The following is a 27627-nucleotide window of genomic DNA, read 5'->3' as shown; positions in this document are numbered from 1 at the left end:
GTGGCACATGATAAGACAATTTGTGATTTGGTGATTTAATATTACAACGGTAACATGACCTCGAACCAGGTGACGCGAGCCACGCCCATATTTTCTCTCGGCCAGGAATGGAGGAGTGGGAGGACACAGACAGACAGAACGGCGAGAAGTGTGGAGAAGGAGATTGAGAACTTGTTCTTCTGGTTTCTCAAGAGGTTGTCTATCTCTCTCTCGCTTGTTCTTTATGAAAGTCAACAAGGGAAAGAAGGAGGAGGCCATTACGTTGTACTTGTGTGTGTAACGTAACGCAGCCTCTCATTGGGGAGGGAGAGACTGAAACTCCCAACCTTGAGCTTTACGTACAGCCTCTCAGCCAGAGAGAGCAGGAGCTCAGAGGAAATCCAGCGAACACTCCAGTCAGTGATCAAAAAGTGGTCTATATTTATCAACAAAGTCAACGAACGTCGGGTTAATATAGAGGTCGTTTTCTTTGTATTTTTGTATAGGCTTACAAAACAATATTTTGGTGATTTGGTCTACGTCGCTGACTTGACAATACGCCATGGTAAGTTGGAAGGTTTACTACTTGTTGGGTTCAAGAAACATGATCAAAGGGTATCATCTTTTACAGATATTATGAAGAACATTGTAGTATATTTCATACAGTTTTGTAGTGTTGTCGTTGTTGTACAGGACCGCTACGACCACCTAGATTTGGAATGTGATGATGATCAAAGCAGAGGAGGCGTTTCAGTGAGTACTAGTAGCCTATGTATTTGTTTTGATGCCTTTGACACCTCTCTGTTTTCCTGCGGTGGACAGTTTCGGCCAGTCGGACTCGGGGGTTTTGTGGAGGTTTATAGATTTGTGTAACATAGTTATATTCTATTCATTCGTTTTATATGCCATCGCAGCTGGGAATCGAAACGATAAATAGCCTATTAATGAATGACTTGGACTTGTAGTAGCCGCAATTTGCAACTCTAGATTGAAAATAAATAAAATCTAGAGTTGTTATCTGTTATCTGTTATCTTTGTGTTTATATTGAAATATAAAAAAGGCCCAACATTTCTTAAAATGTCTACAAAACCTGATATCTAGTCATTTTGGGGATAAACAAGCCTTTGAAGGGTAAATTAGCATTTTCAAATCATGTAGGCCTCCCTAGACTAGCTTTTACATTATTTCTGACCAGTTCCCAAAGCATACATTTATTCTTTATTTTTCTCTTTTCTACCTGTTAGGGGGGAAAACTGCCAATTTAATTGAGGTGCCCACAAGGTTTAGGTGCCATGTGCCCACCTATCAATTTAATAGCCCCTTTATTCCTGAACTATAGCTTTTATATATATATTACAGGACCACAATGGAAACATGCCCCTATAGGGATTTTTGTGTTATCCTTAAAAGAAACATCGTTAATTGTACCTCTGTAGGCTACTAATTGCAAACTGTTAATAAAGTAATCTATCAATATTTTTTTAAACATTGCTATTCATTTTATATTCATTTTACAAGGCTCATTGATCAAGATTGTTTTCTTTTCTTTTCGTTTTATTTTTTATTTTATTTTTATTTTTTAAACATTATACTAAAGTAAAGTACAATTCTCTCCATCCAGCAAAAGGCAGCAATGTTCGGCGGGATGTTCAAAAGGTCCTCAAAGTGTATAGATCCCTCACTTCAAGTACAGGTATGTGTGACATTATACAAATGAAAGGTCCTCAAAGTGTATAGATCCCTCACCTCAAGTACAGATTTGTGTGACATTATACAAATGAAAGGTTGGCTTATAGGTTAGGTTGGTTATACATACACACATGTATGTATGTATGTATTAAGAACATACTCACTACTGTTTATGAAATATCAAGTAGGCCTACTGTGTAGTTAAATATGATTTTGTAATTCATATTCACTTAAACATTTTCTCATGTTGGATCCTTTTGTTTTGATTTGAGGGGCGCTAGCCCATCCCATGCACAGCTTGGTATGTTTGTAGCACGGAATGTGATGATTTGAATGTGATGATTTGATTGCATTGATAATGTATAAGAGCGTCCAATTTGTTTTTTACTCTCTGCAGGATGGTCTGTCTGCCAGTAATGAGCTCTCAAACAGTAATGACAGTCTGACTGAAAACAAGGTGATCATTATTTTTTTTATTTTCAGGATTTTATTTACAATTTTAGTTTATAGGTTACAGTCTATGCCAGCAGTTCTAAGTCACTGGAGTAGTGTTGTGGTGTTTTACTGTTTGCGCTGTATTTGGGTGTTTTACTGTATTTGGGTGTTTTCACTGTTTGTGTTGGTAGAAGACAGGGATGTTTTTGGGCTACCAAAACAAACAGTGAAAAGAAAACGCCAAAGTACACATGTTTTGCACCACCACACTACCTCAGTGGCTGATAACTGCTGCTATAGAGGGAAAATATGGTCAAACATATATTTATTGTTTTGTTATGTATTAAACACAGGACAAAGTCACATTGTATGACTTTAAATCCCTTTGAAAAAGCACAACAAATTGCAAAAAAGCATCTTGAGATCTCTGGAAATGTATATATATATATCGGTGCAAACAAAAAGAGGGAAAAACAGTGGACAGATCAGCTGCATAAGTACTAATACAACAAAGTCAATTAGTGACTGATATATCTATCTGCCTGGTCTTAATTGACTCCTCCATGTCACAATGGTTGTCAGGAGCAAGGAGGCATGTTCAAAGGAATCCTGAAGAAGAACACGAGGCCTGCCATGGAGACCACAGCATCTCAGGTGTGTAGAAGATGTCCAACCTTTATATTATGAACACTGTCCAATATCTTGATTTCATAAATATTGTGACCTTTTATACTAAGACAAAAAGGTGAAAACCGATCAACCTAAATCCACAATCTTTCTGATCTGAGATATATGTAAATTTTGTTCATTATGTGTGTATATATATTTAGAAGCGCTAGCCCCTCCTATACACAGGTTTAATTTTTGTCTTTAGTTCAATGTTTGTTTTGTAAACGCATTGACAATGAAGGGAAAATTTACATCATAATGTGTCATTTACATCATATTGTCTCTTTATTGTTAATGGCGTTTAATGTTTATGTTTGCACTGTTTTTTTACATCACCATTACATCATCTAATCAACATGAGTTAGACTTTAATTATTATTAGCGCCCCTCACTTCTGCGGGTGTGATTTATTTTTCTCTCACCACTTTTCCAATTTGTTGTTTTCGACAATGATTCTCTTTCATAAGAAAGTTGGCAAGTTTGATTTAAAATGCTTTCACTGCTAGCATAATCTGGGACCACACGTGTTGCAAGTTAACGACAGGTGTCTCCAAAACTGGTTTGAAAATGGGAGGACATCGTTTTTTACACACATTTCTTATCGTTGAAGGCCTCGCTCTCTGTGCAAAATACGGATCTATCTGCCAGCAACGACAGCTTAACTGGCAACAACCTGCCCAAGGTGAGTTATTTTCCTGCTCTGTGTTGTACTGATATTTCTTTTGTGGTCTGACCTATGCAGTTGTTCAATTGCCCAAAATAAACCTTCACACACCACTTCTGTTTTCAGGAGAGAACAGGTGTGCTGGGTGGAATATTTAGACGCTCCCCCAGACCGGGTCAGGATCGCAGGCCCTCACAGGTAAAATGAAATCCTATGTTGCATAATATTCTGCGCTGAATGTTGTTTTAATGTGGGAAATAAGTATCTTGTATCTTGTCTGCCTCAGGATAATCTGTCAATAGGAAATGAACTTGGTGCAAGCAATGACAGTCTAGTAGACAACTCCAACACGAAGGTGAGTCCATTGAACTAAATTAGTTACTCAACCTATCTTACAAAAGTAGTTAGTGTTAACTACCGATTTACTTGATGGTGTCTAATATCAGCGAAGGTTCAATGTGGTTCTTAGACTTCATGTGACCATGCTGTGTATGACATCATTATTACGAATGACTTCAAAATTCAGGTTTCGGCTCTTTCCAACTACTTCCAATCTACTTCCATTACAAAAAATATAGTTTTTTGCAAGATTAGCCTAGGATAGACAGACATGCCTTTTTATGAACCAGTGGTTCTCAACCTATTTTGACCATGACAACCCAAAATAATCATATTTGAACTTGGGTACCCCCACCACTTCTGTCAATCTACAAGCTCACAGTCAATGTGAGTTGTTGTGAGCTTGTTGTATTATCACAATTATTTGACAATTTGGCCAATGTTTGACCTTTTGTTTTTAAATAGTATACGGTAGTGTGTTGATTACTTTTGACACAGTAATAGTCAAAAAATAATTTATTTTTATAATTTGAAAGGTCTTGAAAGTCCTTAAATTGTCACTTTACTGTCCTCAAGGGACACACCAAAATCATGTGGACCCACTGGTGTAATTACAAGAGTGATGCCCATAATAATGGGTGGGTTGTGAATGGTTTGGCAGAGGGGTTGCATCTGTGGGGAGGAGAGACCTGCATGCATCAGCAAAGTAAAACAGAGCATTGTTGCTGTTTGTGTGATGCAGCCAGTCAATAGAGCCTGTCCCTGAGTAGACACTTATATACAGTATAAGTGAAATCCTTAACCAACTTAAACTATACTGTATACTGCTCGGGGGTCCCCAATAGTTGCTAAGTAGAACATACTTGAACGTTTATGGGTTTAACATCAAAAACCACAAACTAGCTGACAGCGCATCACAGTTTTACGTGAAGTTGTGAACTTGTAAATTGGCTATTTTCAAGAAATGTAGAATTGAAATCTTTTTGAGATTTTGAGAAAAATATTACTAATGATTGGATAAATAGGCTGAAAGGGGTTAAATTGGCAAAAATCTTATGAATTGAAATAATTCATTTTCAACTCCTTTCCAACTGGCTGCTCTGGCGCCCTGTGTTTTGAAGACCATGGTGTTAGCTTAGCTAACCTTTGCCTGTTTATCTTCCAGGAGAAAGGAGGGGTCTTCAGTGGTATGTTTAAGAAATCCAAGCCCACCGGTGTTGGGACCCAGTCTCAGGTGAGTACCGTGCCATGGGTGTCTTTGTTGGTGTATTCACATTTTCTATTATTCTATGTTTTATTATATTCAGTAAATAATGATGGACTGCCCGTGCTCACATGTTCCTCTCTTTCAGGAGGACCTATCAGCATCATCCAGTGAGCTGTCAGCCAGTAGTGACAATATGTCTGACAATAACAACACAAAGGTAAAGGCAACTAAACCAAATTGTTGTATATCGGGCTATATTCATGGGTTGTGATTGGCCGAAACGTGGGTAGGGACCACTCCACTGTTTTCACTTGGACCACCCGTGAGGCGGTGTAGAGTAGAGTGGACATGTCAGAGGTACCAAAACTACCGAAAGATTTACAACCTTGACAGCGCTGAGTCCGCTGAAGCAGTCTTCGGAACGTTCGGCATGGCTACTCGCTCGCTTTAGCTCGCTCGGAGGTGCCTCCCGTGGCTCAAGTCTTCTTCAGAAAACAAGTGCTCCCTTGTCTATGTCTCTCCTCATACGGAAACAATAATAGCGTCCTGTGGTGCCCCCCCCACCACTTTAGCTTAGCTAACCTTGGCCTGTTTGTCTTCCAGGAGAAAGGAGGGGTGTTCAGTGGTATGTTTAAGAAAGCCAAGCCCACCGGCGTTGGGACCCAGTCTCAGGTGAGTAATGTGTAGTAGTTGTCTTTGTGGTGTATTCACATTTTCTCCTTTTTTTTGTTGTTGTAATAAACGATGAATGGACTGCCCGTGGTCACATGTTCCTCTCTTTCAGGAGGACCTATCAGCATCATCCAGTGAGCTGTCAGGGAGTACCGACAATCTGTCTGAAAATAATAACACGAAGGTAAAAGCTACTAAACCAAATATTCTTTATAGACACTGTCAGGTGGAAACCCTGTAGGTCCAAGACCGTCACTTTTCAGAAAATGGATAATATAATTAGCGTTCCAATGGATGTAGTTCTTTTCATTTTTGAAACACATTGAACCTACCATGCCAACCCCCCCCCCCAAACACCTACCCCCCCCCCAAACACCCTGATCAAGCATTTTTATGATGTTGGCACGGACAAACTGCGCGACAATGACGTTATATGAGAAGGAAGAGGTCAACGTTTGCTGTGCCTCGCCCTTTGTTTACCTCTCCACAGGAAAAAGGAGGAATGTTTGGTGGAATGTTCAGAAAGCCTAAGGCCTTGGGGGATAAAACTAAGTCTCAGGTAAGGGGGGGTGTCAGGTAACGGGTTCACGTCTGTTCTAAAGGGTTTCATTCCCAAAATATATATGTTAACTGGTTGATTAATACATCTGCTATCTGAAACTATCCTTTCACGCCATTTCACAAATTGCATATTAGCACTTTGATTTAGCTTTATTCCATGTGCCTTCATCATCACTGTGTCCCTCAACTCCCTCCTGCTTCAGGAGGACCTGTCTGCAAACAGCCAACTCTCTGTCAGCACCGACAGTCTCACGGAGAAGACCTCGAAGGTGAGAGGCAAATCTCAGAGTGTGTTTGAAATCTATTATCTAAAAACGATTAAAATCACAAGTAGAGATGGACAATCATAGGAGGCTCATTCATTCGTTTTCATTCATTTATTGTTTATCATTACAGGAACAGCACACGCTTAATTAAAAACTCTACGTACTTGGGTCTATACGTGGTCCCTTCCCTTTTCCCTCTACAGAAAAGCTCTTTGCTGAAAATAGCCGATCTACAAGCTCAACACGACATGTTGTGAGCTTGTAGATCGGCTATTTCGCCTAATGTTCATGTGGTTAAAAGCAATTGCACCAGAGATATCTAACAGCTCATTTGCATCTGTTGCCCCTGGGCAGGTAGACACGGTTGGCTTCCTCCAGAACCAACTAACAAAAAAGGCTAGCTAACCAAAATAGGACAAATATGTTGAGTAGAACATTATAAGATAAGATTATCTTTATTATCCACAATGTGTACATATGCCTTTGGCTTCACATATTGATGCATTAGAGTAAATCACAATAACACAGGTACATGCACTGTACAGTACAAACACACTATATACACAGTACACACAACAGAAACTGACTTTGTTCCAGTGTCAATGTTGTTTACGAATTTAGCAAAGTTATTGCAATTGGCACAAAAGGGTTTTTGTAAATGTCCCGGTTCAGTCGGTTGCTGCATGTGCTCTATAGTGTCTTACTGAAGTCAGTTTTATGAATTATTTAAAGAGGGGATGAACAGGATCTGGCTTTTTGTTTCACCTGCGTTTTATATGCAGTATAGCCTGTATCCCGTTTAGTTTCTGCTCTTTCATGAACTGAACTGCATGAATGCAACTAATCTAAAATCATTGAGCTGTGTGTTTCTTTAGCACTGTAACGGATACTGTGTTCATGTAACCAAGACCAAGTGTCATATAATCACAGATTGTTTTTCTCCTCAGGGTGGAATGATGGGTAAGATTCTCAGGAATCCATTCCAGTCTTCAGCTCAGGTGATTGTTTGCCACCCAAAGGTCAAATGAGTATTGACCTGTTTCGGCGGGAAGGTACTGGGGCTCCTTGTGTGTGTGCTTCACTTCCTTCAGCCAGTGTTGCCATGTTTGCTTATAGAGCGTCGCAGTCCCGCCCCCTTTCATGACGACGCCTGGCCCAGGAAATGAATCACGGTGCATTTTTCCCATAGACATTTCAAAAAGTATTTATTTAAAGACCTTTTAAGCATCGTACAAAGCCAACTCGAGTCGTGACAAATCATGACAACACACACAATAATTTGGACAAAACAAATAATTACATAGAAGAAAAATCACCAAAAAGTGTTGTAACCTGCCGTTGTTTCCTACTTTCTAATTCTTTGTTTGGCCCGAAAAATTGTGTTTGTTGTCATGATTTGTCACGACAAGAGTTGGCTTTGTCCGCAGCATAAACGTCTTTAAATAAATACTTTCTGAAATGTCTATGAGGAAAATGAACGGAGAATCATTTCCTGGGCCATGGTAGGGGGCGGGACTGCGACGCTCTATAAGCAGCTTTTGACTAGTTTTTTCTGTCATAGTTGCTGGTTGCTGTTTTTTTGGGCTTGTTTCTAAAGTGTACAGTATAGCTTATTAGGGCTTGCTTCCTAATGTTGTATAAACCAGTGGTTCCCACATTTCGTCATGCCAAGGTGGAAGTTATGCACACACAAACGCAAAGACTTATTGGTTATAGGAAACTGGTCAATACTTCCTGTCAGTGGTGGAAAGTAACTAAGTACATTTATTCAAGTTGTGTGTGTGTGTGTGTGTGTGTGTGTGTGTGTGTGTGTGTGTGTGTGTGTGTGTGTGTGTGTGTGTGTTAGGATAAAGAGAGGGCTGAATCCTCTGCAGCAGAGAACTCCAACACCAAGCAGGTGGGTGCCAGACAAGCAGCTTGTCGCTTTCCCCTCCAAATTCCCTTTAGGTAGCCGTTTCTCAACTAGTTTGTAAATACATCAAAGATGCCAATATAATCCATTTCTAATGGATGCCTTGGCCTGGAAGAGAGGTCAACTCATCAGGTGGTCTCCAACCTTCTTAGAGTGTTTCAACCCTCAACCACTACACTCTCCAGTTGGCGGGTCAGCAGTGATTGGCCAAGTCACAGAAATTTGGTCCATACATTCCATCCATACATTCATCAATCAATAGTATTGGGCAATTTTTTATAGGGGTTCTTACCATCAACATTCTATGGGAGGCAAAGATGTCAACCTTCCTTATGCTTTAAGTAGCATGTGACATAGGGAGGTTTCATGATTCTGAATCCATTCCAAGCATTAGTTTTGCACAAAATACAGCCATAGCCACTTGCCCAAAATGTGCTGACCTCATCACATTTGTGCTGACCTCATCACATTTGTCATGATTGCAATGGCCCAAAGAGTGTTTTTTGTGCAAAACTAATGCTTGGAATGGATTCAGAATCATGAAAACCCCCTAGTTTGACATGTCACATGCTGCTTAAAGCAAAAGGAAACTTTGAAATTTTTGACAATTTTCCCTGCCATAGGATGTTAATGGTAGGGTCACAAGAAACCCCTATAACATAAATTGCCCAATACTAACAGCCGGTCAGCAAGTGGATTCATGAATGTATGTAAATAGACAATATTTCAGGCCAATAAAAAAGACTATATACCAAATTTCCCACTTTAAACAAAAGAAGCCTATCGGCTGCCGGACTAAGATAGTCTTCCTACCAGCACTTCTAGCTATAGACAAGTCCACAGAGACAAGTCCCTCCGTGCACTTTTCTATAGCTGGAAGTGCTTGTGGAAATCGAAGCTAATTAGTAGTAGCAGGGTACTACAGTAGTAGTCATAGTCAGCCTAGTAGTAATGCAAGTTGTTTTTGTCTCCACTTTAAGGAGAAGGGCCCCGATTCTGATGGTGAGCTGTTAGACAATGAACAGTCAACTCAGAAGCAGGTTTGTTTGTTAAAAAAAAGAAGAAAAAAAAAGAAAAGCTGAATTTATTCCAATGTGTGAACTATGTGGTCTTATAGTATTCTGTTCTCTTTTATTTTCTGTTGGATATCAGAATAAGTTTGTCGGAGCCATGAATAAGCTGAATCCGTTCCGCGCCGCGAACAAGGTGAGAATCACTTGGTATTGTGAAGATCATCCATTGTGACCCTTCAACAAAACAAAAGTCATGGGTGTGCGAGTTTGAACTTTGAATCCTTATTACTCCCCATCATGTCTTGCATGTGTCCTGTCTCTTTGACCGTGGTTTCCTCCTGTCTCTTTACACACTATTACCCAATAAAGTAAAGATTGAAGCACCAAGAAAACTGTTCTTGATGTCTCTTCCTCCACAGTATGAGAAAGCAGCCGAGGAAGAGGACAAGGAGCCATCCGTCCACACACAGGTGTGTGTTTGAATCTACCGATACGGATACGTCCCTTTTTTCTCCTAGGATTATACTACAATTTAGGCATTGGCACTCACCATAGCTCATTTGTATGAACAAAAATGGCTAATTAAATAAAGAATTTTAGAGAAAGTGAACATCAAATTCACCAGGTCAGTGGCATTGTGGTTAGAGTGTCCACACTGATATTGGGACGTCAGGGTTCAGTCACCCAGCTGGGTCATACCTATACAAATGGGATCCAGTGCCTCCCTGCTTGTTGGCACTCACCATCAAATGTTTGATTGGTTGTAAGTCCCTGTGACATACTAGTGTCATATCCAGGGGGTGTACTTATACATCATGACCAGGGGACATACCTGGGGATCTACATCGAGCCGCTTACCGCTACAGAAGTAAGAGATCGGATCCTGAACTGTGGGCCATATGCCTTCTTGCCTTGGCAAGGCTACAATACATCAAAAGAAAGAAAGTTGTCCTATTTCAGGAAGAAAGTTCCATTAGCCCTGGGAATGGAACAGAAGTGTACCAAACTTTAAATCTCACAGTGATGTATTCCTCCCTCTCAGAACACAGTCGCTGAAGCCATGTCCAAACTGAATCCATTCCGTTCTGCACACAAAGTAATGATCTGAGTGAATGGGATGGATGAGGGTGGTGGTGGATCCTTTAGAGGGGTGGTGTTTTAGGATGGACGATGGGTGGTACCAAGCTGGGTTGCTGTAGTGTTGGTGATGGTGATGATGTAGTGCTGGGCCATATGGACAAAATCAAATAACACTTTGTTTTTGACCAAATACCTTTATCGATATTGTGATGTTAGAACGTCATCAGATCTAGTCACAATATGGATATACAGTAATATATATAATATTGCCCAGTCCTATTGAGGTGTTTTGCTCAACCTCAGCAGGTGGGAAACTGGGAATAGTGTTTTTGTATTTGTTTATTTTACTAGATTTCAACTATGTAGTAGCCGTGACCTTCCTTCTTTGATTGCTTAGTAGTTCATGTTGATGTTTGCCATACATTTAGCATGAATGAATATTTTTACATTAACGGTATGATGATGAAAACCTGCCAATGTTGTTGTGTTTGCGTAGAAGGACAGCGAGGCCACCGAAGCTCTGACGGAGAACCAGAGAAAAGGCGAGGAGAAGCCAAAAACGGTCGGTTCTATTTCTGCACCTCAAAGCAAGTCGCCGGTGACCACACACAGACACCCACCCTCTCTTCTAACGTTGCCCCACCTCCACACAGACACCCACTCTCTCCTCTAACGTTGCCCCACCTCCACACAGACACCCACCCTCTCCTCTAACGTTGCCCCACCTCCACACAGACACCCACCCTCTCCTCTAACGTTGCCCCACCTCCACACAGACACCCACCCTCTCTTCTAACGTTGCCCCACCTCCACACAGACACCCACCCTCTCCTCTAACGTTGCCCCACCTCCACACAGACACCCACCCTCTCCTCTAACGTTGCCCCACCTCCACACAGACACCCACCCTCTCCTCTAACGTTGCCCCACCTCCACACAGACACCCACCCTCTCCTCTAACGTTGCCCCACCTCCACACAGACACCCACCCTCTCCTCTAACGTTGCCCCACCTCCACACAGACACCCACCCTCTCCTCTAACGTTGCCCCACCTCCACACAGACACCCACCCTCTCCTCTAACGTTGCCCCACCTCCACACAGACACCCACCCTCTCTAACGTTGCCCCACCTCCACACAGACACCCACCCTCTCCTCTAACGTTGCCCCACCTCCACACAGACACCCACCCTCTCCTCTAACGTTGCCCCACCTCCACACAGACACCCACCCTCTCCTCTAACGTTGCCCCACCTCCACACAGACACCCACCCTCTCCTCTAACGTTGCCCCACCTCCACACAGACACCCACCCTCTCCTCTAACGTTGCCCCACCTCCACACAGACACCCACCCTCTCTAACGTTGCCCCACCTCCACACAGACACCCACCCTCTCCTCTAACGTTGCCCCACCTCCACACAGACACCCACCCTCTCCTCTAACGTTGCCCCACCTCCACACAGACACCCACCCTCTCCTCTAACATTGCCCCACCTCCTCATCTTTTCCATCCTCTCTCACTCACTCTACGGTGCTTTGAAACGCTGATTAAACGTCATCAGAACTCTCTGTCTGCCCCCCCCCCCCGTGTGTGTGTGTCTGACAGACACTCATGTGGTCCTGCTTTCGTGTGTGTCCTTGCTCAGGTCAAAGGCAACATGATCCATCAAGAGAGGAAGGAAATAGATGAATCGCCACAGATCCCGGCCAGACCCAGCGAGGAGGTAAGAAGTGCATTGTCGTGATTTGTCTTCTGTTGCATGTTCTGTTCTCCAGTCTGATGTCTAAAGCTGTCTGTCGTTGTTCCAACAGGAGCTGAAGCAGACCTCCTCGTACGAGGCTCTGAGGGGGACCAAAGCCACGGACCATCAGGTACCGTACATTGGTGTTCGATTTGGATTCACGACGGGTGTCTGTTAATATCATAGTATGATTTGTAGGAGTGAAACGGTTAATCAAACTATCGAATTGAATTGATTCATTCTATCCTATATTTTGAAAATTAATTAAAATGGCATGTATTTGTGCAGCATCTTCGGGGGGGGATCATTAAGATAATCGATACTTGCAGCCCTAATGGCTATTATTATATTCCAAAATGCAATATACTGTATCAGAAGCTCTGAAATTGAAAAGGTTCCAATTTGTACACGTTTTCTCATTTTGTTACTTGCAGTTGCAATCCATCATTTATTTGTAGGGCTCTTCTGTCCCTGACAGCGGATGTCACCTATTCTCAAATGGCCCATACAGTAGTTCCACTTCTAAGATGAAACTGTTAATTTGTCCTTCACAGGAAAACAAGAACATGATTCCCAGGGAGAGGAAGGGGAGAGGTGCTGGTGCCCCCAAACCCACAGCGGAGGTAGTCTTATACACTGTACAACCACCCTCAGGGTTCTGCACAATGTCTTCTAAATCAAAAGACATTACAGTTTTATTTTTTGCAGACTAAACAGTTTTCTGTTGCTATAACTAGTCCTTACCCGTTCGAATATATATACACACCAAATGATGTACAGGGATGGGCACAACATTAATGTTCCTTTTAGGGAGGTGGTCCGTAGAGGTGCAGACCCCCAAGTGGTCTGCATGTCGTCGGACTCACAGAGGTGTCTTTCTCTCACACACACACACACACGCACATGCACACACACACACACACACCCGTGGCCTGCATAAGCATGCACGTGCGCGCCACCCGTCAGCGGATGTCACACCCGTCGTGTCCATGATTGAGTACATGAAGCAGTTTTTTTGGGGTGTTGTTGTAGAAGTTAGGAGAATCCGTCTTTTATTTAGTAGTTAATTGGAACAATGTGCAAATGTTGGCGACCAAAAAGTGGTGCTTACTTTTTCATTTCAAGGACCCCCAAAATTTGATATATTCATTTTAAGGCGAAAGGGGGGGGGGGGGGGGGGGGGGGGCTCAGGTGAGCACACTGTTGGGAGCTACTAGCTCTGGGACATGTTCTGTAGTCAGGGCGAGCTTAGGATCAGGGAGTCTGGGAGTGAGTTCCACAGCAGAGGGGCAGCTGAACAGAAGGCCCGGTTTAGTGTTTTCACTAACATTATGTACGCTCCCAGAGTTAAATGAACACTGTGCAATTGACTGTGCGTAAGGACCTGGTTATCATAGCTGGTTATCATATGTTGCCAGGGTTATTGAAGACTAGCAGCGTCTCTGGAGGAAGCTAGCTGATTATGCTTGAGGGAGTATGGTGGTATGGGCCTATGGGGGTTGGTGAGAGTTGGATTATGTCATTGTGGTTGTGGTGGGTTCCTCTGATGACAAGTACTGTATGTTGTAGACTGGGATCAACTCCTTTCGCAGTTTTCTGATTCTGCCTATAGAGCGATATAACTTTATGTTATTGGGTGGGCAGAAACCAAACACGTGCTCCCTCAAAATGATTCCCCTCTGAATCAAATATGTATTGACAAATGTGTCAAGTTTCTTCAAGTACTTCATGGAATACTTGGTATATCCATGTTTTATTGCAACTCATTGTGCAACTGGTGAGACTAGACTACTTGATTCAAGAAGGGGGGAGCATTCACGCGGGGGAACAAATACAAAGCAAAAACTAAGCGCTGCCCGCCTGCCCACTGTAAAACCACTTTCTAGAATTCTAGAGTAGGCGCGGTTACTAGACCAGAAGAAAACCAGGAAACTAAACCACACTGAAATTAAAAACAGGCTTTCTGCCATGTAAAAAGCCTGGTGGCCTGAGGTTAGGTATGTTGTAGTGCTGTGTGTCCTATTGTGATCCACTCGGTATCAGAGCTGTGGTGGGGGCTTGTCCCGTGGCAAAACAAGATGTCAGCATATTCTTGTTTGTGTTGTGTGTAGTTACTTTGGCAAGGCCCGTATGGACGAACCATGTGGCAACAATTAAACTGCAGTGTGATAATTAGTTATTGTCGTCTGTCGTCTCTAATTTCAGGAGCCAAACAGACCGGTCAGACATGCTGTGCAAAAGCTGAAAAAGGACAATCAGGTGCACATTACACACACACACACACACACACACACACACACACACACACACACACACACACACACACACACACACACACACACACACACACACACACAGGCAGTATGGGAATGCACATCGAATGCACATCGAATGCACATCGTTCTGAATGCATCTAAATAAATGCTGGAATCGAACTGGGTTTGATCGGAAGAATATATTTAACAACTTTCAAACCTTCGTCCTTATTTTGGGCATGTCTTCAAAGCTAGTAGATCTACAAGCTCACAACCCATTCCAATATATGCGATGCAAAGCTTGTAGATCTTTTTAATAGTCAAAGTATACATCCGGATTATGTGATTAAATATTATTTTCTGTTTTTTGGGGGGAAATCTGACTGTGTGCAGCCATAGTGCCATTGTGTGACCTTTTTCATTTAGTTTTTAATGCTGTTGGCTATTTGTATGTTGTGCTCTCCCTGAGTCAGTCAGACGATGAAGGACTGAGGGAGGATGAGACGGTGGAGAGACAGGAGGGCTGTACTACAGAAAGCAAAGTGGTAAGTCTGACCTCGTGTTGAGCGGTAGTTAGTTGGTGCAGTGAAAGGTCCTGAAAGATACATAAAGTCAGTCTTACCCAATACCCAATCTTTCTATTTTATGAACACCAGGCTGCTGTATTTTATACCTCATACTAAACATTTAAAGTATGAGGTATAAAGTACAGCAGCCTTGTGTCTTGATATTGTGGTACAAACGACCACTTGGACTCAAAGATTAACTGATTTGAAGTAGGTGGTCAAAGGTCAAGGTCGCCATTGCCTCAAAAACATGTTTATTAAATCACTTCAAAGTCTTCCATCATAATATATACTGTAAGCCTGGACACAGCTGTAAACTACTACTGGTTTACGCAGGCATACAACTGTGATGTGGTATTTGTAGTTTGTAGTAGTGTAGAATTGTTTGCGTCTGTAATTTGAGCCCATGCCCTGATACGAATTTTGTTTCCTGCCTGTCTTTACCACAGTGCCATGCAAATGGCAGGGCTGAGCTCCAAGCCATTATCATATCAGGAGGTGACAAATATAAATTGGGTCATGAGATTATATTCCAAGTTCAAGTGTACTCCGTCTCATGGGACTTGAATGGAGAGTAGAGCTAAAATCCATATACTGTACCGGTATATCTCAAATTGCAAATTACGTTGAAGGAATTTGTTCAGTCATGCAGCCCTTTCAGGTCGCTGAGGTTGAGATCTGAACATTCTTTTTTACAATGCCCTAACAGACTGGGAGAATTAAAGGGTTATTTCAAAGTGTACAAGTGATTTGAGCATTATTTGTCAAGAAATAATTTATTCAGCATGGAAAACAAGCAAATCAACTAGCAAGTCTTAAATAAGTCTTGGTTCGACAGCCGTACTATTACTGCATGGGTCCCTGCCATAATGTCCATCGGATTACAATAAATCATTATTATCATCTACAAAATTACTCTAGTGACAGCTGTTTAATAAAATCTGCTGTGTGGTCAAGCAGTTACAATGACCCCGTGCTAGAAGGATAATCGGCTCATCCAATCATTGATTGTTGTGTTTCATTGACCCTCCTCTTTCATTTTCAGGTGAAAAAACCCAAACGCCATAATCCATTTATGACCCGTGCTGGAGCCAAGGTACACCATTTCTCATTACTCTTTGCACTTTCTCTTGTGTGATCTGTAGTGTGTGTGAACTTTTTATATACCACTACCATCCATTTGTATGCACTGTACTGTATGTGGGATCAGGATGAATATCAAATATTATAGTTTTTGATTGATTATTTATTCCTTCCATTGTTCCCTATGCTAGGCTCAGTCTGATGACGAGGGACTGAAGGAAGACGAGACTTTACCCACAAAAGAAAACAAAGAAGAGAACCAGGACAAACAGGAAGAGGTGACTTCCCATTAGCTCTACGCCAGTGTGTTCATTACAGTATGACGTTTCCAGTTGTGATTTTCCACTTCATCTTGGGTTATCTGGCCATCAAGCTTCCTGCTCGCAGTAGGGATGTTGATTTTACATGTTTTCCCTGTTCGAGTTCTCACCTGAAAATGAACAGGACATTATCACGGTTTTCACCTTTACCTCTATACTGTATTTTTGTGCTAATGTTCCCTTAGACAACTGAACAGTCTGCTTCTGTGTGTCACTGACATTTGTGCTGAAAGATTTGTCCAAGTGGGGCCACTGGAGTTACATTTGTAATTGTAAAGACAAAATATTTTTATTTCAAAATGGCACTTGACTTCAGACTTCATATGAATCAGGTTGATGTAAAGTCTGATGTAGACTACATGGGTGTTGTGTCAGATCCTGGGAATTGTAGGAACACTGACAAAGTCCAAAACTGGTACACAGAGAAATCCCTGAGCTCCGATTTTCCAGGGTTGGAGCTGATGTCTGCATCACCAGGGTTCAATATACAGAACTGAAAAACACTTTTGCTTAAGAGGAAGCATGTTGTTGTCAGTTAGCTGGGTAACCAGTGTTGCCAGATTTAGCAAGAGAGACAAGTGGCGACGTGGTATATATACATTTTATTAACACAAATCTTGTATGGGGGTCTCGAATACAAAATATTTTCAGATGGGGGTCAGCGGAACAATTTCCATATTCATTTGGGGGTCCTTCACATGAAAATGTTTGAGAACTACTGGTTTAAACCACATTAGACAGCAAATCCAATTATACAACTACACTTTAGAAACTACCAAAATGTATAAGCGACTTATAGAAATCCCGAAGTCGCTTATAATACAGGAACATGGCAACTCTGTGGGTCACTATGCTATGAGGAATGAGGATACGTCCCAGGTGCATCCATGTGATGTATTTTTTGTTATAGTTTTCTATTTATAGTGACTCATAGGAATAGACTATGTGACAACCAGGTATAGTCTGGTGACCAGTGACCACCGGAGAGACGGGTGACAGCCGGAATGTAGATGGCACCCGGGTGAGCAGTATGGTTTAGCACCCCAAGCCCAACAACCCTCGGTGAGGCCTTTAGGAGGGCCATGCAAGCAGCAACGGGAACCATTGCCCACCACTCCTGAATGAAGTGTCTGGTGCTGGGACTCTGGTGCAACGCACAGGTCCTGGGCCTGGTGAGAGCAGGAGTGGACCTGGTGAGACGTAGGAGGGACCCGGACAGGAGACAACCCACAGAGCCTAGTCCTTCCATGCACAAGAAGTGTATCTCCCAGCCCTGGCACAGTAGTTCTGGAGTAGTTCCAACGGATTGTGTGGCCCTGGTTTTGCCCTAGTGGGACTGATTGAGGGTAGCTACTGGGATGTAAGTCGGGACTTGATCACCCCGGCTGGGTCGCCTGAGTGAGGGGTATGCTATTGGAAGACCCGAAACCCCGTTGACCTTAGGATACATCACTGAGAATACGTCCCAGGATACGTCCTCAGGATACATCACTGAGGATACGTCCCAGGTGCATCCATGCGATGTATTTTTAGTTATGCTCTGATCTGGCTGCCTCCCAGTGGTGCTGGAATGTGCTTGTAAATGACGTGATGTTGGATTGCCGGTTGTAGTCTTGTGGTTTTGCTCTGCATGCTCGATGTGCATCAAGCATAAAGATGTGCATAAAGCATGGGTGTGTGTTTAATCTTCCATTGCATGGTTGATCCATCACTTTGTTCGAAATATTTCAAACAAACATCACGAATCATGATAAGCTGCATCAGAACTCTGATGTTTACAATTCATTTAACATGTTTATGTAACATTTGTACATAGACAAAAGCAGGTAGAATTTATGTCCATCCCTAGCGCATAGTCACAACTGCTAAATGACCATTTTAAGACGGTGTTTTCTCTTCCGATGAATTACTGTAACACTTTTCATTCTGTTGTGTTTCAGACCAAAGTCGGAAAGCCCCAAAAACCCAAACCATTCATGCCTCGGGCTAAGGTAACGTGCAAACACACAATGTTCTCCCATGTCTGTTTGTCTTTAGCATGTGTAGCTGCTGGTATAATCTTATTTGCATGATGTGTGATTAAATAATAGGAGTCTCTCCCTCATTACATGATGTTATCATCATAGATAAAAAACACCTGTAGGGCAGCGATTACACATGACACCATTTATGGGAGCTCTGCCCAACTCGGCTGGCTGCCTCAGCATAATTGCTTTAATCTCATGGCAGAAATATTTAGCCATTTATGTTTCCTTGTCTAATTTTATTGCGTTAAAGTATTTCTCCGCTACAGTGCCCCAAAACATACCTATCACATCATCAACTTCTTAGGACTGCTTCTTGTCTTGATTGAATATTCCACAACAACAAAACAGCTCAGATTAGCAATCATACAGGAATAGAAATACTACTGTAGGCTAAATTGGAGATATGTCACAGGTTACAAAAGTTCAGGTACAGAAATATTATATAACGTTATATAGCCCTTTCCTAGTTGCAGTAATTATATTTACACTTTGGAGGCCCAAAAAACTTAACTTGGATCAAAATTAAACGGATTTCAGATTTCCCAGCAATTCAACATTGTTTTTCTGTTGTTTTTTCTTACAGCAGGCTCAATCTGATGATGAGGGTCTGAAAGAAGAGAGCTCACTCATGGAGGACAGTAAGGTGAAGGCAGAGGCCAAGACAGAAGAGGTGAGAGACACATTGACTCTCCACATGTTTGACACGTGTTTTCACTTGACAACTGGGTTTCTAACATTAGCCTATTTACTATTAGTTAACACTTTTCATGTTTTGCTTTGTAGACCAAAGTCAAGAAACCCAAGAAACACAATCCCTTCAGGCCTCAGGTTAAGGTACTGTAACATTCAAATTACACGATGTGTACGGTTTGTTACTTCACATGGTTACCATGTTTGTTTGTCCTAACCACACCCTGTGTGTGTGTGTGTGTGTGTGTGTGTGTGTGTGTGTGTGTACACAGTAACGGAAGATTATCAAAATGCTAAATCATGGCTTTTTTTCTTGACCGTGTTTCAGGCTAAGGAGAAGAAGGACGCAGTTACTGCCAGTGATGAGGCAGCTGAGGTACCGTAGAAGTATACAGTAGTCCCTCGAACGTTTTGTACATCCCAACACACCACCTGAAATGTGTCGTGTCTAACATGTCTGGCATTACAAAAACACCTGTCACATGGGTTTAGTTTAGTGTCACCTGACTCCTCGCTCCTCCCTGAAAACAATGCTTCTTCTGCAGCCATTTGCAGATTGGCCTCAGGGGCATTCTCCAGGCTCCCAGCAGGGACAATTATGACCTAAATGTTGGGGGTTGTTGGGTTTCTTTTTAACCGGTTTTTTTAACCTGCCCCCATCATCACTGTTGCCAGATTTTGCGAGAGAAACAAGCAGCCAGGTCTATGAAAACAAGCCCAAAATAAGTGACTAGGCTACATGAGCACTGTAAACCTATATTGGTTATTTGAAAATAGTTGCGTTGTAGATCTGCTATTTTCTAAAAGATTTTTGGAAAGAAAAAGTTAAGTATTTGGAATATATAATTTATTTTGAAGAAATGCGTTCATTGCGTTGGTCAAATGCATCCTTGACATGCATGGTTTAAACAATACAATTCAATAAAAAACATGCAATCAAGCAAGCCCAAATAACTACACTCGGAAAAAAACAACAACAACGCAACTACCAATATTTACAAGCAACTTTACAGAAAAACAAGCCCAAAGTTGCTTATAATAAGCGAACATGGCAACACTGTCCCCCTCACTGCCACACAGTATGTTGTTGTATGTCCCCATAGTGAGAGGAGATGAGGCTGCAATGTGCCCAGACTTGTTTCTCTGCTTCCTTTTTTCTGTGTGCACCGTGGAGATTTCGGCCCCTTCTCACTTCTTAAAAACGGTGCTGAAAGAAATAGAGCTGTGCGTTCATTCAGCATGACAATGGCAATGACCACTCACCCCCCCCCCCCCCCCCCCGACTCAGCAAACAGAAACTGATTTTGTGTCTGTCGTTTCATATCATTCAGTCAATGAGATATTTTGATTGTTCCTCTCTCCCCTCTGTCACTCTCTGTATGTCTCTTTCTTTCACTCTCTCTGTCTCTCTCTATCTTCTTTCTATGTCCTTCATATCTCTCTCTCTCTCTCTCTCTCTCTGTACCGTATGCTCACCTATACTGTATGTTTAGATGTGCTAAAAATGTGGGGTAAAATGAACTTGAACACACTTGTCAGTTGAACATGTGGAAATATTGTACTAACAATATCCTATGGATATAAAAAAAATACACGACTCTAAATATATTATCTCATTATCTATCTAACTATAAATGCACCGTGTGCATGTGCATCTGTCTGTCTGTCTGTCTGTCTGTCTGTAGTCCACGTAACTCCAGAACCGTTCGCCCCACTGACTTAAAATTCGAAACCATAGCGTTCCACCCCACGGTTGTCCAGAACCTCCCCAAAAAGGCCTCTGAACGGGCTCTGTACAGGGGCCACTGCCCAGTGTCCATATATGGAGCTAGCTTGTTCTGACATCATTCTGACGTCTGCATAGACTCCATATTTGGGCATGCCTGACAAAGAACTCCATATATGGAACAACTTAAAAGGGACACAGACAGAATATCTGGGTGGGGCATGCATTTCCAACTTGCATCGCTCCACCGACTTCAAATTTGACACACACCACCACAGGGAGTGCAGTGCCCGGCCTCGAGTCAGTCAGACCCACGGTTGTCCAGAACCATCACATAAGCCTCCCGGCTCCAGACAGGGCCCAAATGCAGATCTCCATATATGGAGCTGGCCTGTTCTGACATCACCACAATGATGTTCTGACATCACCCCTAGATCTCCATATATGGAGCTGGCCTGTTCTGACATCACAATGATGTTCTGACATCACACCATTAGAACTCCATATATGGAGCTGACCTTTTCTGTCATTCCATATGTTGATCTGACCTTATCAAACCCTGTACACTCAAGACACACCCCATATATGGCCAGTACAGAATTAATTCCATATGTTAATCTGACCTCATCATACCCCTAGATCTCCATATATGGAGCTGGCCTGTTTTGACATCACAGCTGATCACCCCCCCAACGGGCACTGATCACCCATAGATCTCCATATAATATATGGAGTTCTGTTCTAGGGGTGTTCAATGCCCGTGATCAGCTGCAGCCTTTATTAGCCAATTGATCACACCTGATCACCCCCCAACGGGCACTGTTCTAGTTTTACTGAAATAATAATTCAACTAAATTGCATAGCACCTGCAATGACAATAAAGGAAAAGGAATTGAAACTAAATTATGTATGTCTAATTTGTCTATTCATTTCAGCTTGAAAATGCGAGCAAGCCTTTGTTTGACCGCTTGGAGGAATTGCGGATTAACCGGACTGATCCTGAGGAAATGCAGGTGCGTATCTGGGGAGGGGGGCAACAACAACAGCTGTTGTAATGATGCTTTAAATTAGGGCTGCAACTATCAATTACTTTATTTATTTTTTGTGATTTATTTTTCATGATTATTCTGTTTTGTCACAGTTTTTCAATGTTTTTCAATGTAACGAATCAACATTAAGACAGTCGTATCGATTTAGATTAGGATAGATCGACTAAATCAATTATATTAGTGTGATCATAGCACGTTGAATTGCGACTCTTTGTGAACATATACAGTATATCTGCTGTTTTCAATATTTCTTCATATAATCGATTGAATCGTTTTTTTTTCTATTAATTGTTGCACCCCTACTCGAACGTCTTGGCTGTATAGATAGTGGTGAAAATGGTTAAATTCAAAGTGTAACAATGTCTTTCAGGATTTCGAGGGCCTCATGGAGTGGTGGAGAACAGTGGAACGTAAGCCACAAAAACACATTAAACACAAACCCATGGACACTTTACACACATGCTTCTCAATACTTTGATCATATATTGAATTTCAATCATCAATATCACAACAGTTTAACAACTTAAACCCTCTATACTTACCACCAAACCTCCTCACCAAAGATAGCCGATCTACAAGCTCATAATGAGTCACGTTGTGATACGTTGTGCGCTTATTGTAGCTCTGCTATTTTTGGTGATGTTCCCCCCAGAATTGGGAGGCTGGGGTTCAAGTGGTTATGTTAAGTATGAAGTTATTTCGTAATCGTAATGGAAACTAATATTCTCTCGAGTGACAAATACTGTATGTTATTCACGTACCGTAATATGACCTAAATGTAAGGTTCTATAAAGTAACAATGTCATTCAGGGTTGCGTGTTCTTTTGGCTTTGATACAACACAAACATGGCTGATTGTTTCTCTCTGCTGCTACAGAATGGGAGGACGTGACTGAAGATGAGGACATGACAGAGAAAGAAGAGGCTAAGTAAGTGACAGCTGAGTCCCAAACTGGTGTCACCACATAATAATATACATTGATCCCATCTATCCCACCTGTGATAAATGCCACCAGACACCTGTGACGCATGTGCACATTATTTTGTCCATGTAAATCTTGCATGTGCATATTGGACTGAGATTTGACAGGGACTGGAAGTTAACTGGGACACCTATTGAGCCTAATGCCATTACCGCTCTGTTTGGCATTCCCAAACTACCCCTGATGTCCCCTGGTTGAGAGACATTTTTAATAATTCACAGCTCGAGGAAATTAGATGCACAATGAGAAGCTCTGTTAGGAATTTTCATGAGATATGGAATCCCTTCTGCGCTTATAATATAATAATTTCCCCCCCTCCCCTCAGCTGCAAACCTATTGATGAGCTAGTGGATCTAAGGTCTGACCAAATGTGTTTGCGTGTGCAGTGCTTGTGTGTGTGTTTCCTTCTTCTTTCCTTGGTTGCTTTTCTTTTTGTGGTTCTTTGAATGTGTGTTCCCTTTTCCCTATATGGCAAGTTATATGAACTAAATATGGATAAACTGTTACATTATTAATGTGCAAAACAAAGAAAACAAACAAATAATTGCCAAATAATAACATTCAGGGAAAATAAGCAAAGTTTCTGCAGATCTACATGCTTGCAACGTGTTGCACCACTGGACATTGTAAGCTTGTAGATTTGCTGTTTTCGCTATTCCTATAAACTTTATAGGGTATAGGTGGTTAAGAATACCTTGCTAGTTGCTACAGTAAGTGTCAACTGGAGTAATGTTAAAGTGTAGATATAGTTTGGTGTGTAAAACAACTCAATTGAATGACTGCATGCTAATAATAGCTGCATTTCAGTAGGTTATCATGTTGCCAAACCTGTATGTTCACACTTGGTAACATAAGACTGATGTCACCCAGGCAAATTGCTGTATAGATATAATACCTTGGCAAAAATCAATATGATTCTGATGCGCTTGCTTTTTCACATGGCACAGTATATAGAGGCTGTAGTGTTGCTGCGTGAAGCCTGACAGTGGAACATTTTGGAACGACTGTGCTCGCTCAAATTAACTTGCCTTGTCTATCTTTCTTTCCACGCCAGGGCGTTTGCCGTGACGGCCGACAAGGTGCAGAAGGGCATCCGCGTCTTCAACAAGCTGTTCTCGGAGCGCGCCGAGGACCTGTGGCAGCACGTCATGGACCTGAACGCCATCGCCGACAACCTCGACAAGTTCAACAAGAAGACCAAGATCGCCCAGATCACCGGTGGCTCCACCAGCGCCATTGGGGGCGTGGCCACCATCGTGGGCCTGGCGCTGGCGCCCGTCACCATGGGGACCTCGCTCATCATCACGGCAGTGGGTCTGGGCGTGGCCACGGCGGGCGGTCTCACGTCGGGCGGCGCCGGCATCTCCAACCAGGTGAACAACTCCATGGACCGCAAGAAGGTGGAGAAGATCGTGGAGGACTACCAGGTAGGGATGTTAACAATTCATTTATAATCGATGAATTGCCATTAATAAATTATCGATTAAATGTATCGATTTCCAATTCATTGAATAAATTAATTATTACTAATCCATACCCATGCGGGCTTAAGAACAGCCAAAATAACACACGCAGGCACGTGAGGACGGCTGTATGCCTCACAGTACTTTGTACTGTACTACTCTGTACTTTACTGTACTCTCTTTTCACCATCTCTCCCTTCTCCCTCCCTCTGTGACACACCCGTTATGTGATGCTCAACCAATCACAGTGCAGAATATGTCCTCAGAAGCATTCTGTCCACACATTCTGAGGAAGCATTCCGAGGACGCAATCTCTAGAATTAGTTTCATTTGATTATTTATTTTTTAAACTTTTTGGTGGACTAGTGGAAGTTACAGGTATGGTGTGTGTGTGTGTGATATGAAATGTAAGCTTACCATAATCACAGTAATCCTTGTTCAATCATATTAAGGACTTTAGAAACTAGACAGACTCCATAAAGCACTGCAGAGAGAAGGTGTGTGTGTCTGTGTCTAGCAGATGCTTGTTGACGCTCGTTAATGTTATATACATCAAAGCAATTATGTTTCTGCACTCATTTCAGGTTTCAGACAAGAATTTTCCTTTTGGTCCTAAAAACAATTCAATTAATCGAGTGATTGATCGATACGGTAATCAACTATCAATGAACTAATTATCGATAATCTTCCTCCCTACCAGGAGAAGATGACGGACCTCAACAAGTGCATGCTGTTCATCAAGCAGGGGATCGAGCACCTGCGCAAGTTCGACCTGCTCAAGATGAGGAAGCACGCCTACAACCGAGACTTCCCCGCACTCAACAGCAACTTCTTCGAGGACGGCGCCATGGCCGGCAAGGCCATCCTCATCAACGCCAACGAGATCATGCGCGTGGTGCAGATCGCCAACGTGGCCGGCAGCACGGCGGCCAGGGCCGTGCAGATCGCCAGCATGGCCACGGGCGTCCTCACCGGGCTCTTCGTGGGCATGGACATCTACTTTGTGGCCAAAGACTCCAAGGAGCTCAAGAAAGGGGCCAAGTCGGAGTTTGCTGCCAAGATCAGGGAGGTGGCCCAGCAACTCCACGAAGGCCTGGTGGAGCTCAACTCCATACGAGAGGAGCTGCATTCCACGGAGGGCACCGGCAGCGACGACACGGCTACCTCGGACAAAGCCAAGAAAGAGACGGGAGATGAAAAGCCTGACAGTTCGGAAGAAGAGGATGAAATTGACCGCATTAAAAAGGCCATCAAAAAGGACTATGAGAATCGGGAATATGTTTGATCAACGCGTTTAAGGCTAGCTAGCCAAAACTGCTTTATTATTAACGTCTTGAATGGAACGTTCAGGAGAGAAACAACGCCCCCACACACCTTTTCGACATTCAGACGTTTTTACACCAAAATATATGCTTTTTAGGTGATTTTGAAAGTATTGGGCCTAGTTTCATATCCAACACTTGATCTAGCATTTCTAATGAATGCTAACAAAAGGCCTGTGTCCATGTTCGCATGATAATATTTTGAATGTTGTTCAATGCGGAAATTGGTGATCAGTAGGCTTGTAAGTTGTAATAGTCCTGAACTTTCTGTTCCAAAGATCTAATCTAATTTAACTGGACGAATGTACACTACTGGAACTCATGTTGAGGCTTGGGTGTTGAATATATAATATATAATATACTGTATCATGCCAATGTCTGAAACTGCCATAATATTGTCTTTTCAGAGAATGCTGTAGGATCCAAAAATATCGCCAAATATTTTTGGTGGTTTAAAGTTTAGCTTTAGTAAATGGGAGACTTTTTTTTTCCTTTAACAGCAGGTTTTGGTGACATAGAGATTGTTATATGCTTTTCTGGAGTAGTGCCTTTGTTATTTATGACGCCTTAGAGATAGGATGCACCTTAAAGATTGTTCTTATTCCATATCTTGGTTTGGTGGATTTCAGAGCTGCTATGCAAACTATGAAAGTATCCCCCAGATACTTTCCTTGAAAGACGGAGTGCCGTGATCCCCCTCCCCCTAAATCATGATCATCAGGTACTATGATTATACTAGGAGGAAGATTTATTTTTAAAGTGTACAGAAAGTGTTAAAATTGTGTTTTTGTGGCCACACCCACCAATTAATTTAGTATGTATAGGCTACGTGGTTTTCACCCTAGCACCACCACCTGAATTTAAGCCTCGCCCACAGCTGTGTGTTGTATGATAATGGAGATGGGTTAAGGTTATTATGATGTCACTAAAGTGGTGAATTTTCGATTGCCTTTTGAATCAAAGGCTTTCAGCTTTCAGGAAGAAACCAAAAATACACAGGGAAGACACATTTGAATATTATAACCACACCTGGGGTTCTTTTAGACTAATTAGAGTAATGTTAACTCACAAAAATCACGGCTCTCCATCTTTATGGTTATGGTTCTGTCAAGCAGGGATTTGAAAAATGAGTTTTTAGACTGTAAGTGTAGTGTTGGAGCAAAGAGCTTAATGGCTGCAATACAATCTGGAGAGAAAAACCTTAGTTATATTGTACTTAATGCTCCGAAAATATATCTTTTAAATTTGCTATTTTCGGTAACTGTATATCAGGCGTGAAAGCGAGTTAAAAGTAAACGTGAATAAAACAAATACCATATATATAATAAAAAGGAACTATGATAAATTATGTCTGTAAAAGTAATAGACGCAGTCAGCTTTCCATGCAGAGGTATTTTTCTTAACATTTTTTACTGGTGTGTCTGCTCGCTGTTCAAATGATGAACGCTGAGAACCTCAATCTGTGCTCAACTGACCATTTGTCTGATCTGTTTTTATTTAATCAATTTAAATGTATATTTTTGATGGATGATCTGATCGGGAGTGTGGTACTGTCTTATGTGCAATATGGGATTTTATGTACAGTAGCCTACATACCAAATTGTTAATAAAACCAGTTTTAACAGTGCTTTGATTGTGTTGAAATGCAATATAATGTGGCTGTAAAATACTTAATTTCCTTCCTGCTGCTACTAGCCTACTATGGCTTCATTCATTTTACTCTGACGCTGGCAGTATTTGTTCAGTCAACAATAGTTTAGAGAGATAAGCGTTTAGTCATATTGTACTCTGTGTTTGTCCTTACAGTGCTCATGTAATGACCTCAGGTCTAATCTAGCCGAGAATGGGACCTCTGAGACTGAAGACATAAAATCCAGTTTGGTTGAGTGGCAGCAGGAGACATTCTTAATA

General features: G+C 42.1%; 1 protein-coding gene across 3 annotated transcripts; it reads left to right on the top strand.

The window, feature by feature from the left end:
- The first annotated feature begins 216 nt into the window (after window positions 1–216).
- Window positions 217–27343, top strand: apol1 (apolipoprotein L, 1). 3 transcript variants are annotated; one of them, XM_083781597.1, is made up of 35 exons: window positions 217–544; window positions 673–732; window positions 1602–1673; window positions 2067–2126; window positions 2687–2758; window positions 3384–3455; window positions 3564–3635; window positions 3724–3792; window positions 4942–5010; window positions 5129–5200; window positions 5587–5655; window positions 5768–5839; window positions 6146–6214; window positions 6420–6485; window positions 7430–7480; window positions 8329–8379; window positions 9381–9434; window positions 9547–9600; window positions 9827–9877; window positions 12138–12215; window positions 12304–12363; window positions 12788–12856; window positions 14439–14492; window positions 14962–15033; window positions 16100–16150; window positions 16329–16415; window positions 18398–18448; window positions 19068–19154; window positions 19268–19318; window positions 19503–19550; window positions 21836–21913; window positions 22320–22359; window positions 22826–22877; window positions 23986–24358; window positions 25095–27343. In XM_083781597.1, the coding sequence occupies exons 1-35, from the start codon at window positions 542–544 to the stop codon at window positions 25677–25679; spliced, it is 2994 nt and encodes a 997-aa protein (XP_083637723.1). In that variant the 5' UTR covers window positions 217–541; the 3' UTR covers window positions 25680–27343. The 3 variants fall into 3 exon arrangements, with proteins under 3 accessions (XP_083637723.1, XP_083637722.1, XP_083637724.1); XM_083781596.1 differs by having other exon boundaries at window positions 218–544; window positions 9375–9434; XM_083781598.1 differs by lacking the exons at window positions 12138–12215; window positions 12304–12363 and adding an exon at window positions 10984–11049 and having other exon boundaries at window positions 219–544; window positions 9375–9434.
- The last annotated feature ends 284 nt before the right edge of the window (window positions 27344–27627 follow it).

Source organism: Protomyctophum parallelum (genome assembly GCF_964188405.1).
Source record: "Protomyctophum parallelum genome assembly, chromosome: 14".
Classification (NCBI taxonomy): Eukaryota; Metazoa; Chordata; class Actinopteri; order Myctophiformes; family Myctophidae; genus Protomyctophum; species Protomyctophum parallelum.
Note: the sequence above shows the minus strand (reverse complement) of the source record. Positions and strands in the feature narration are given on the sequence as shown.